The sequence below is a fragment of the Meleagris gallopavo genome, chromosome 29 (assembly GCF_000146605.3).
Source record: "Meleagris gallopavo isolate NT-WF06-2002-E0010 breed Aviagen turkey brand Nicholas breeding stock chromosome 29, Turkey_5.1, whole genome shotgun sequence".
Classification (NCBI taxonomy): Eukaryota; Metazoa; Chordata; class Aves; order Galliformes; family Phasianidae; genus Meleagris; species Meleagris gallopavo.
Genome location: NC_015039.2, coordinates 2610243 through 2623119, shown reverse-complemented (window position 1 = coordinate 2623119; position 12877 = coordinate 2610243). Strand labels below are relative to the sequence as shown.

The 12877-nt window shown below is 47.8% G+C and overlaps 1 protein-coding gene and 1 long non-coding RNA gene across 4 annotated transcripts; one reads left to right on the top strand and one right to left on the bottom strand.

Moving 5' to 3' along the window:
- Nucleotides 1-35: 35 nt before the first annotated feature.
- LOC104914590 lies at nt 36-8425 on the top strand. Of its 2 annotated transcripts, XR_796072.3 has the most exons (3): nt 36-207; nt 360-432; nt 3180-8425. It is a non-coding gene; the product is annotated as an uncharacterized LOC104914590 (long non-coding RNA). The 2 variants fall into 2 exon arrangements; XR_002121801.2 differs by having other exon boundaries at nt 36-432.
- Nucleotides 7111-11285, bottom strand: PHB (prohibitin). Of its 2 annotated transcripts, none has more exons than XM_003213060.3 (7): nt 11183-11285; nt 10561-10683; nt 10019-10180; nt 9376-9518; nt 8986-9102; nt 7880-7975; nt 7111-7481 (listed from the first exon to the last, which is right to left on the bottom strand). In XM_003213060.3, the coding sequence occupies exons 2-7, from the start codon at nt 10646-10648 to the stop codon at nt 7269-7271; spliced, it is 819 nt and encodes a 272-aa protein (XP_003213108.2). In that variant the 5' UTR covers nt 10649-10683; nt 11183-11285; the 3' UTR covers nt 7111-7268. The 2 variants fall into 2 exon arrangements, with proteins under 2 accessions (XP_003213108.2, XP_010722862.1); XM_010724560.2 differs by having other exon boundaries at nt 11102-11186.
- Between the last annotated feature and the right edge of the window lie 1592 nt (nt 11286-12877).

Genomic DNA, 12877 nt, shown 5'->3' with positions numbered 1-12877 from the left:
CCGGCCGGACCGACCGTTACTCCGCTGAGGTAATAAAAGAGGCCGCCCTCATTGCAGTCAGCTGAGCTGGGCGAGCTGCGGCTTCGCTCCGGTCCACGCCTCCTTCCCTCGGGCACCTCCGTGACTGCTGAAGGCGGGAGGGATGGAGGTAACGCTTCGCCGAGCGGCTGGAAGGGGCCGGGCGGGTCTCTGAGGGCCGCCCCTCAGGTAAAGCTGCAGAGAAACCCCACCGGACCGAGGATCCTATCATTCTATTTGACCAAAGCCCGGTTTCCTCTTGTTCCACACCTTCTCTTGCCTTAAAATGTTAATAACCACTTAACTCTGGCCTGTGGTTTCTTGATTGCACCCACCTGCAGGGCCTGTGTGATGTGTGAGGGAGAGACGCGACGAGAAATGGATTTTGCTGGTGGAATTGGCAGCTGGGGGCAGGTATGGAGCTTGTGAAGGGCTGGAGGGATCTGTAAGGGGGTGGGGGTCTGGGGGGGTTCGTGTGGTGTGGGTCGGGGCACACAGTGCTGAGCAGCAGTCTCACGTCCCCTAGGAAGCAGCAGTGCCTCCTCCATAGCCCTGAAAACCACTTCTGAGTGCTGTGTAGGAGGAGAGAGCGCTACTGTGGTTTAGGTTTGGCGGCAGCAAAAGGACGGGCAAGAGTGGCAGAAACAGGAAGAAGGGGCAGGGCACAGCCTTTTTGGTGGTGTTAGCTGCATCCTAAGACTTGAGGAATTTTGTGCTGTGTAGCTTTGACTCCCTCCTGCCTGATTTCAGACCCATATCCTTTCCATAGCCTCCTTTTAAAATCATTTAGTCCCTTCCTCTACCTGTGGTTTGTTTCCTTGCTTGCTGTAAACGGTCCCCAAATGGTGTAGGAATCTAATTTGAGTTTTTTGGGGGGAAACAAAAAGTCTTTTTGCCTACTGAAATGCTACCTGCTGGAATATTTGACCTGCTTTTTATTACTGCACATAAAATCCAGATTTGAGCTCCCTGTGGAGAGCAGGGATTGGGACTCTCAAAGTTAATAATCAAATAAAAGGGACAGTGTATGCTTGGGAAGCACCATGGTAAGATCAGAATGGTGTTTATAGAGTCACAGATTTGGCTTGGGTTGGAAAGGACCTTAAAAATCATCTAGTTCCAACTGCTTTCCAGCTTTCTCCTTTGCCCCAGCAACTCCTGCTGTGTGGGCATGGGAAAGGAGTAAAGCACAACATACTTTGCTCAGGCCAGCCCTGTTGGAGCTATTACTGGCAGGCTCAGTTCAGAGCAGACCCCAGACTGTTTTCATCTCTGCAGGGACTGTGTATAGCTGAGAGGGGAGAGGGTAGCTAAGGAAGACCCAGGTTTTGAGAGCATGTTGTTGCCCCTGCTCAGCCCCACGCCTTTGTGCAATGCAACTCTTCATAAAGAGAGGCCATGTAATTAAATTTCAAACTTTGAAAAGGACAGGAAGAAAAGCTCTGGAGACTTTTTTCTTGACAGATGGATGAACAAGAAAGCAGTGGGTTGTAGAGATGCTATTTCAAATGTGAAATTCTATCAGAGGGATAACTGTCCACTGCTTGCCAGTGTCCCACTTGGCTCCGAAAGAGTGCAGGTGAAGAGTGAAGCCACCAACTATTTCCATTTCTGTATACAGGCACAGCCACTGCTAACGTCTGATCTTGGGACAAGAGCAGGCAAGTGCCTTGATAAGTTTTTTTCTCCAGTGTGTGGGGAGAGCACTTAGTCTCTCAATTTGTTTTGCTGTACCCCCCCTTCCCTGATGCTGTGTCTGTGATTTTTCTAGCCTGGCTTCTTTACTCTGATCCTGTGGCATGAAGTCCCCTTACCTCAAAATAGATCCTGGAAGATTGCAGAGGCTTTCCTGTAAAAGATGCTTTTTGACTTCAGTTTCACATAGTGATTTTGCTCTCCCCAAGAACAAGTTGTGCAGAGGTTAAAAGGAAATGTTAAGTCCCTTTCTCAGCAAACACCTAGGACTCTGCAGAGAAAGGACCTACAAAGATAAGGGACTGAGTGCAAGTATTCTTGGATTGTCAAACTTCCAACATGACAACAAAGTACTTGTCCTTATCTGTCTGCTTTGTCACTTCTGCATCTGTGTTGGGGAAGAGGCTGCTGCAGAGGAGACTGACTTTTCCAAGCCTTGCTGGGTGATTTGGCTCCTGAATGCCCAGGGCACCCTGCAGTTGCACACTTTCTTCCCTGGCTGTTTTATTAATGGAAGTTGACATCCTCATGCTGGCTCCCTGGGAGGGATCCGCCTGAGTCATTGGCTGTAACACAGCCCTTTTCCCACAAAGGGCTCCCTTCAGCTATTTACATCCCTCTCTTTGATCTATCTTTTGACATGAAAAGACATGTCAGCCAGGTAAAGGGAAACAAACAAAATGCAGGAGCAGTCCCACATCTCTGCTTGCACATGATCCGCTCCCTAGCACACGCCTGCCTTACAGCCACAGATCCGTATCAGCCTTCTGATTTCCTTGCTATCATCTGTCTTCCCTTCATGCTGTTGTTTAATTTCTAGAGGCATATGTGCATCTTGTTCACTGCTCAGTAAGATGCTGTGGCACGTTTGCCTACTCTCTCTGGTATTTCCCTTCTATCTATAGTACAACTAGTATGGGAAATGCCCTCACACATCCTCCTTACTTCATGCAGTGCCAGGAACAGGTGATAGAGATCTTCATTTCCTGCCTTAAACTGCTGCAGTGTTTCAGCAAGCAGCTGTTTGCAGCTCACTCCAGAAGTAGCAGCAATGCAACTGTAGGTGAATTCCTTTGTGGAAACCAGATCTTTCGTTGCTAAGTAGCTTAGGATCTTTCAGAGTTAAAATAAATAAATAAGACGACTAACTATTATGCAAATTCAAATTAGATGCACCAGAACACAGTATCATGCACCTGTGTTTTTTCTATAGGAATAGGTGTTCTAGAATTGCTGAGAAAGCAAATCTAATGGATAAGAATGTTGTTGAGATGCAGCTCTTTGGAGATGACTGCTAGTGCCAGGTGCAGAATAGTGTGGGAAGGAGAAATATCGAACAGAGCTTAGTTCCTACCTTTATCAGCAGTTAATTTTCTTGTGGCATTGGCCAGCTTGTTGGGTTTGCACAGCTTGGTGCTCTTGGGCAATCTCTGAGCTGATTGGTCTGGTTATTTTATGTCTTCCAGGTAGTAAACCAGTGCTGGAGTGCTCTGGTAAAGGAGATGTCTGGTCCAGGGCCTGCAGTTCCATTTAAGCTGTGCTGCTGTGGGATGTGGCTCTGTTGGTGAGGATTCTCTACTTTACCCAAGCAGGGATAGCTCTCTGCTTCACCTGGACTTGTGCTATGATAATTTCTTGGGAAACTCTCAGCAGCCAGTGAAACAGCCCTCCTAGTGTTCGTTCTTCCTACAGCCAGCAGGGAGGTGGGCTGCCTGCCTTTTCTCCTACTCACTGTTCCCACAGGTGAATCTTCATGGCTTGTGCTGATTCAGGGCTGGCACCAAGCATAGCAAGTTGCTGTTTGACTGAAGTCTCCACATCATAACAGTTCTGCTTTGGGAAAAGCCTGAAATCAGCGTTGAGGGCCTGGTGAGAATGCAGTTGCAAGTAGGATTCTTTCTCCTTCCCCAAAGGGGAAATGCCCTCAGGGTTAGATGTTGCTCAAGGATGCTGCAGTGAACAGGCCCTGAGGGAGAAGCGAAACTAAGCATGGACAGGAGCACTGATGTCTTGCTGTAACCCAAGCAGTTACTTTTTGGACTGATACTTTAGCTTTAGGTATTGTGCTACGTCTTGCAGGATTCAGGATCCTCTCAAGCAATGGGAAAGGAAGCAAAAGGGAAACAAAGGGCTTTTCATGCCAGCTCTTGTTATAGGAAGCCCTATGCTCGAAGGGAACCACCCCCTTGAGTGTTGGGCTTTGACACTGTATCAGCACAGAGAAGATCAGACAGGAAATTCCTGTTCCCACTCTCCCTTCTCCTTTGCTAGCTCAGTGTAAGGCCACAGTTAAAGATTATCTGTCTCCAAATAATGCAGAGTTAACACCACCAGCATCTCTCTTCATACCCTTGGTTAGACCTTGAGAGCAGCAGGATGCAGGCAGAGTAAACTCCTGATTCCACACAGGACTACTTAAAAATTAAACCATATGTCTAAGCTTGCTGTCCAGACACTTGGTGCTATGACTGCTACGTAAGCTTTCAGGCTTGTGATGAAGTAATTAAGTGTGAGTATCACCTTACCAGGCTGTGGAGACATGTTCTTTTGTTAAGGACACCTCTACTCTGGTCAGCATCAACTTCCTACCAGAGCTATATGAGTGCAGGTCCATTATATGTTGGCTGGTGAGGAAAAAAGTAGCTAAATTGTGGTCCTTTCCACTCACATCCAATATTACAGCCCAGCTGCTTGTGTAAAAACACCTACGGGTTTGAAAATTACCCATTAAAAGCTGTGTTTGAGAAGAAGCAATTGCTTCAATAGAGCAATATTTACTAGCTTTGCAGAAGGAGCACAGTGAGACTCACCCCTATGAAAATCATGTTGTGTTAATGTCTCTGGGGTGGGCTTACTTTATTCAGGCTTAACCTTTGTTAACCTTTGCTTTCTTCCTGTCCTTGCATCTGCTGTGTATTTTTAACCTACCGCTTCAGTAGCATCCTGCACACATTCTTCCCTAGCCTCCTCCTGCCCTTCCTGCCTCACTTTGTCTACCAGCCTGGGGTACAGGAGCATTGCAGCTGGCATCTCACACTGTTAACATTCTGCCCTGCCCTCCAGCAGCTGGGATGCACTGTCCCAGGCTTAGGCCCAGTTATGGCCAGTTATGAGATCAGGGGTAACTCACTGCAAGTTTCTGATGCAGTCCAGATCAGCACTGTATGCAGATCTAGTGTAGGGAATCTCAAATGCTGTTTTCACAGCAGCAATAGAACTAAGCCTCAGAGGGGACCCTCTGCCCCCTGTGCTGCCTAGTGTCATGCAAGGAATAATTAAACTAGCTGAGCTCTAGCTTGACTTAGGCAATTATTCACTTCCTACCTACTTCCACAAGAGCTTCCCCCCATTCTCTGCATTTTGGGACAGGCTTTTTTTGCTTGATCCACAGTACAAAAGAAGCAATAAGGAAACTCCTCCCTATTCCTTGTTCTAACCACTTCAGACATGCTGCCAGTTTGCTGCAGGGTACAAATTATCATAAACTCAGGGAGCTCCCTTACCTAGAGAGGTTTCAGCAGTTCTGGTATACTAGCAACTATCAGGGTAGATGCCCATTCCTCTGCAACAAGCATTCTGCAAAGTACAACTGCTCCAGAGCACCTGTCTGTGTGGTTTCTTTTGCTCTCCTCTCAACTCAGGTAAGCTAGTTGTCTGTTAAATAGGAAGAGAGGGGGTGAACACAAAGGAAATCAAACAGTTTCCTGTTTGTTTATCATGAACAAAAGCTTGTTTGGCTGGTCTGCATGTTGCTAGCAGGCTAGCCCAGCTGCTGTGGTTAGTGCAAAACTGAGCTCTTCCACTAGCATGAAAGGAAGTAGTAAAGCCAAGTCTCCAGGGGATAGGAGAGAAGAATCTCCCCCCACACCCTTTGGAAGTTTGCAGACAAGGCAGAGCAGGGTGGGCTGGGAGATTTCACTGTGGATTGTAAGGCTTTGATGTGTGAAGGTAGCAACCAAATGCTGCTCTTTGGTCTAAAGCAGGAGATGCATTCTGGCACCTCTGCCAGCACAGAAGGTTGCATGCAGGGCCCTTCAACAACCCCAGCAGGTCTCTCATGTTGCTCACAAACAGCAGACCTTATCCAAAGCTATCAGTCCCCATAGCTTAGTTTTTGGGCTGCTTTCAGATCATTACCAGTGATGAGTCTGTGGTGCCATCACTGTAATTGCTGTGGTGCCAAGTAACTATAGGGCTTTAGACTGAAGAAATGCCAATCTTTTACCAACGCTGGGATCTTCCAGTATGAATTGGACATACTAGCTGTCTGGATCCAAAGTCTCAATTCTATTTCCTTATATCAAGCTAAACAACTTCAACCCTTTATTACTTCTGCCCATCCTGTTAGTACCAAGCTAGGGAGGACTTTTAGGATCAAAAGGAGCACAGGAGGAACAGTAGAAGGGCTGCAAGGAAACAACAAAGCAAAACCACCATGGGACCAAGGTTAGAAGATGACAGGCATTTGCACAGTTCAGTATTTTCTGTAGTTTAAAGGGGATAAAACCTGGAGATGGGACCAGAGATGCTCAGTACAGTTGAACGGTCATCAGTTTTACTACTACAGCCTGACACAGGGAATAAATACTTTTACCTGCTTTCCAGAACAGCACTGCCCCTCAGACAGCTTTTATATATAGCTTTTTTTCTTCCCTTGTCTGGGCAGCGTATCTCCAGACAGGCTGAAGCACATCTTGGTCCTCACCGCCCTCCACGTGCAGATAGCAGAACAGCTGCTGCCACCATCTGGTGGGAGAGCAGCATAGCTGCCGACTCAATCCCCTCTTCAGTTTGCATTCGTTTTGCTTTCTGAAAAAGATAAGCTCACGTGCCCTTCTGAGCACTCTTTTTTAGAGTGACTGTCACATCCACTGACCTTGGTGAAAGAACTAAAGCTACACAACAGGAGAAGTGGCAGGGAGTAAATCAGGACTTCTGCAGAAGTATCTTTTCCTCCATGCCTGAAATCCACCCACTGCGTTAAGTGAACTTCTGCTTTGTCACCCCCCAGACACAATCCACTGTCCCTCCAGCTGTCACTGTCATGATTCACCAAGCAAGGCCACTACACAGCCCAGGTGTCTCTTGCTCTTAACTAACACCTGAAAAAACATTGGCTTGACTGAAGAGCGAGTTCTCAGCTTCTGTTCCACAGTCCAAGGATCTGCAACTTTGTAACAGCCCACATTTAGTCAGCCCAAAGGCACTGAACATTGCAGCAACACCTGATACAAGCACTGTGGTGTTCTGAGTGTCACTGGGCCACTTAATTGTGCCCAGAAACAAACAGAAGAAAACTCCTTTACTCAAGCTTCCTGAAAAGTTGGCATTCTCAAACCTAGCTTAATTAATGGTCAATGAAGCCACTACTCTGACAATACATGGGAGGCACACTGGTCTGTTCTGAAGCTTGTTCAGTTTTATTTATGAATCCTCTATCAGTTGAATTTTCATTTTCTCTGCTTTACCCAATCAGGAAAATGCAAGGATTTTTCTGCAAAGAGCTGATCTGGCAGGTAAAGGTGATCAGGGTAGCTGTGGCTGCAGAGCCAGGTTCACTGTGGCAACTGGAGGAGTACAGACTGTCCAGAGGGCAAGTAGGTAATGTTGCGAGACCTTGAGAGCTGGTAAGCAATATCTTCAGCTGCCTCCAGCTTGCGTAGCTCAATTAGGCCATCACCTGCAGTGGCTAGTGAGTTGGCAATCAGCTCAGCTGCTTTGGAGTCTCCCTCAGCTGAGATGACAGCTGCTTTCTTTTGCTGCTCAGCCTGCAAGGGAACAGATGAGAAGGAAACTGAGCAGAAAAGGAAACAGAAGATACTACTGTCAAGTTTAAAGTATAAATTTCCCCTTCACCAGCCTATTTTTCTATCCTCCAGAAGACTTAAGAGAGCTAAAACAGGTGGTTGTATTTTAAAGCTGTATATATATATGCACACTTTTTTTTTTTTTGCCTACTGTGGAGGATAGGTTTAAGACAATCTCAAGTTGATTTTTATCTTAACCTCCTGGAACAGCAACTCACCTAAGGGCACTCTTGGTGGATAGCTAAGAAGATTTGAGAACTGTGAACTATATTAGCATTATGGAAATATTCACCATGAGATGAAATGACAGAGATAGCAGGACTGTTTTCAAGCCAAAGTTTCTCAGAAGGATAAAGTACCTTTTCCACAATGAACCTGGCTCGCTCTGCTTCTTGCTGGGCCACTTGCTTCATTTCAACTGCTTCAGTGAATTCCTTGCCAAAGGTCAGATGGGTCTGCAGGGCAGAAATCACAGTTCACAACAGCATTTACAGCGACACTGCTATCAACCTCTAAGGCAGGAGGCATCCTGCCTTTATCAGAGAAGATGGAAAGCCAATATCACTAAAAAAAAAAATTAAAAATGCAGTGTAACAGAAGCTAAGCCTAGCAAGCTTTCCCTTCTTTTAAAAAAAAGACTCAAAGATGTGTCGTAAACACATATTTCATAAACACAATTTCAATCCAGTAGGTGGGTCAACACAAATATCTTGAGACACATACCATGCTCTCCTACCATTTCTTGCTTACAGATTAGGAGCCTGCAGTCTGCCAAGCAACCCTGTTCTCTTCATGCTCAACTATGCACTGTTGTGCCCTCCCTGAGCTGTTCTGTACACATACAGACTACTGGGATGCTACAAGGGAAGTGTGAGTTTCCTTAAGTAGTGTATTCAGAAAAAAAAGACTCAAAATCACAAAGCCACATTCCTGCAAACGTTTCCTGTATGTTCAAAGCCAGATGAAAATGCTTGTTTCCCTTTTCTCTAGACAGGATTTTGGAAGGAAATCCCAGAAGAGAGAGATGCACGCATAGATCAGTCTGCCAAAGATTTAATTTACAAAGCTTTTAGGGAGGAAGGAGGGGAATGCTCACTCCCTGAATAGTCTTAAAAGACAGCACAAAAAAAGATGCTATGTCTCAGGGTATTTGTGGAACAGCAGGCTTCTCTATAGCAATCTGCAGACTGATCCATCATCCACAAAATCATTTGCTTCTCATTTTAACTACACAAACCTTTTAATAATGGAGTCTGTTGATAAGCTAGTGCAAGAACTTGCTCAAGGACATAGGAGGCCAATGACACAACCAACTGCTTTGAACTGTAACCACTGCATCATGTGCAACTGCAGACAAACATGGTCCACATACACAAACTTTCAAACCCCTTCTCTGATCCTCTACCAGTTTTCTTCCCTACTGCTCTTATTCATGCAGAGAGAAAAGCTGAAAGAGAATTCTTACCAAGGATACATCATCCAGAATGAGGCCAAAAGTTGCTGCTCTCTCTGTGAGGTCTTCACTCACTTGCCTGGAGACCAGTTCTCTTTGAGTGATCAGTTCTCCAGCATCAAAGCGAGCCTGAAGTCAAGATGGACAACAGTGAGAGGAGAGCTCTCAGATGCTCTGCTTGTCTCTCAACTTGATGAAAGTAAAGCCAAGTAGTTAGAATGACAAAGAAGCAATTAGCATAGCTACGGTTTTAACTCCTCTGGGTTGCCCGTTAGAGCCAAGGGGTAGAAAGAGAAGTCTCATTTTGGAGCTTGACATTTTCCACAATTCAGCAGGTCCCATAATTGCTAAAACAAAAAAAAGGTGGTGGGTGGAGCCCAGCAGCATTCACACTATTCTTACCACGACAGACTTGAGGATTTCAGTTGTGATGGAGGGCAGGACACGCTCATCGTAGTCCTCCCCAATACTTGTGAAAATGCGGGGTAACTGCGCAGTCACTGGTCTGAACAGGATACGCAGTGTGATGTTCACATTCTGTAGATCTGCAGAAACAGTCACAGATTTAGCAGCAGACCTCATGGGGAGGAGATATCCTGAAGCTGTCCTCTCCAGAGGAAAGCAAAATAAGACAAACATTCAGATTTCTAAGAAAGAAAAGGTTTTTAGTATTTCTTTTACCAAGGACTGCTTTTCGCCTAGGGATCCAAATCCTCCTTATAGATTAAATTTAAGCTTCAGTTTGTTTGTAACTCAGGGAATTACTGACCCTACTGCAAACATAGAAATTTTTTATTTAAGGGACTAGTATCAAACTACTCCTGACTGCTAAACTGTATTCTACACACACAGAATCTCCATGTTCAGAAAAGAAAACCCTCGTGCCTATAGTCCTCTTCAGCAGGTTAATATATAATAAAGGTCTTGACTGTGGAAAAGCTTTTTCTCATGCCTCTGTTCATGCTGCAAAGCAGCAAAAGAGTGAGACACACACAGCACATCAGAGAGCCCAGATCTTGTGGAGCTGCCCAGTCCAAAAGCTCACCTTTACTGCCAGTGATGACAGGTATGTTACGTGGGCGAGAACGGCAGTCAAAAATGATTGGTTTCTGTACCCACGGGATGAGGAAGTGAGTGCCTTCTCCTACCACTGTGTCCTGGACCCCACGGAATCGATCGAAGATAACAGCTCTGTGTCCTGCATCAACTGGAAAATAAAACAACATCGTTTCAGTACTGTCACAAGTTATACCTGCACAGCACCAAAACCTCCATAGAAACAGTTTATGGGAGTTAGTTAAGGCCTTTTTGCTCTGTGAAACGGGTGAAAATATTTATATTAGGAGCAACAAATTAAAAGAGAATACTCATCCATAACCCTTGACCCTCAGCTTGCACACAAGAGACAGTTTTCTAGAGAAAAGTCTGCAGTCCTCCTCCTTACGCAATGGACGAGGTACAAAACAGCCCTGAAAGGCTTCGTGGCTGTTTTCCCCAGACACCGTTAGCAACAAAAGTACAGAGCAACCAAGAGCCTGGCAAAAAGGATATAAAGAGAACCGAAAGCGCTCAGCCTGTCCCACTCACCGTTGTACAGAGCAGAATTGACAACTCCACCTGCAACAGCCAGCCCCAGGCCGAACTTCCCAATGCTTTCAAACACCTTGGCGGCCATTTCACACGAGTTCTAACCCCTTTAAGAAGCACCTCCTGCAAAAATCCACGACTTCTGTAAAACTACACGAAATGGGAAAGCCAGGCAGCCCTGCACGTGTGTACCTACAGACCTGAGAAGTGAAGAAGTAGCCCTCCTCCAAGGAACCCGCCCTGCAGTGGGAGCATTCATCACAGCAGCTCTTTCTCTCCCCCCTCAGCAGCCACACGGCTCCCTTTCCCCTCCCCCCTCCCCACCCCCCCCAACAACCACGCGCTGCTTCTCCCTGAGCCCAAGGCCTCGCAGCTCTCCAGGCCCCAGCTCCCCCCACCCCCCTCGAGGACCCCCACACCTCCAACCCACTTTAAGCTCCTCTCACGTCACCGTTCCCCTCGCCGCCCTCCTCCCACCCACGCTCTCCGAGGCCGTTGACTCCAAGGACAGAGGCCCGGTGGGCGGAGGTCCCGCTCCTACCCGCAGACCGCAGCGCGGATCCCAGCGGTCCGAGACCCTCCGCCCTCTCCCACCCCGCTCTCCTTCCGCAGCGCCCCTGACCTCCACATGAATCCGCGGCCGCCCGCCCTACCGCGCCTGCGTGCTACGTCAAGACGCCCGCTCCCCATTGGTCCACGCTTCCTCGCGGCATTCCGGGACTTGTAGTTTTTCTTTGCCTTTTCAATTGCCGGGCGGGACACAACTCCCGGCGAGCTCCGCGGCGGCCCGCTTGCTGAGCAAGACCGCTTCCCATTGGTTGTTTCTTCCGCTGCCCGCTACTGCCGCCTGCTGACAGAAATGAGGTACTGCGGCCCGAGGGAGCTCGAAGTGGTGGGGGGCCTCGAGGCCTCCAGGGCTACCCGACGTGTTCTCATACACTAGAGGCTTCCTGGAGTTCCTCACTGTACTCCAGGGTGTCCTGGAGGACTTCGAGGGCACCCCACTGAACCCCAGAGCACACTAGAAGCCTCCCTAAGCTCCTAGTGTGTTCCAGGGTGCCCTAGAGGCACCAAGGATTCCCAACATTTATTTATTATTTCTCTTGGTCTTTTAAAAGAGAGAGAAAAAAAAATCTTTGCAGAACGACCAGCCCTGTCAGCCTTGTCTGACCGCAGTAGCACCACCTATATGACAGGTGTATTAAACGGATGCTTTGAGTTCCAGCTTAGATGCTGCCTGATGCATTCTAGATGGTAAAATAGAAATTTTTACTCAGGAGCTGAGCTTTTTCTTATCTTTGTCCCACTTAAGGGGAGTACCAAAGCAATTGAACAGCTGAAGAAAACCTCTGAACCTTTCTTCAAAACACGCTTTCTGAACCAGCAACAAACACAGGGCTGTGAGAATGAAGCACTGTCCCTCACTGTGTCATCTGCTGGGATCACGCAGAAATAGTGAAGCTTCCTTCCTGGGGCAGCTCTTAGCCAGCAATCCTGAAGCCTGGCAGCCCCAAGGAGAGGATAGAGCATGACAACCAGAGTGAATAAGGATTTGGGAGAGCACTCACTGCTTATGAGAGACTGTTCCCTTTGAGTCGCAATGCTGTTTTATTTAGCTGTTAGCTTTTGCTGCTGACATTGGTGAAATGGCCCTTTGTGCTGTACACAGGCGGTGCTGGGTTCATTCTGCTTGTGGTGGAGGTCTGGGAGTCTCTTGGTCCTCACCACTGTTGCATGTACTGTACAGCCTAAAGATGCAAAGGGAAATTATTTTGTCTCTTCTGTACCACTGTGCTGCATGATGTTCTGCTTTGTTTCCTGTGCGTGTGAAACGCTCGAGGAGTCATTTTGCATGATTCACACTAAGCCTACAGGAAAAAATTACCAACCTCCTCCTCAACGATCTAAGCACAAAATAAAACAGTAGTGCCACAAATCTAAACGTGTCCTGCGCGGCTCTCACGTGCGTTCCAGCTTTTTCAGAGCTCCTTACCGAGAAGCGGTTGGGCAGCTTGGCACTAGGGTTCGAGGCATGATGACACGGGCAGCAGCAGCGGCCGGGCTGAGGCTCTGTGACAGGAACGAAGCAGCCCTGAGCCGGTCTGGGGCCGGCTCTCAGCCCCTCCTTCCACCCCGGGACCGCGGGGCCGCTTTCTGCTCACCGGGCGGCAAGGCCTGCGTCGCGCCGTTATCGGTGCCGTGCCCGGTGTCCACCCTGGAGCCACCCGCAGCCTGCAAAGCACGGACCGGGAGATGAGGGCCACCCCAACTCCGCGCCCACGGCCCCGCCCCGGCCCTACGCGCACCCGTAGGAGCG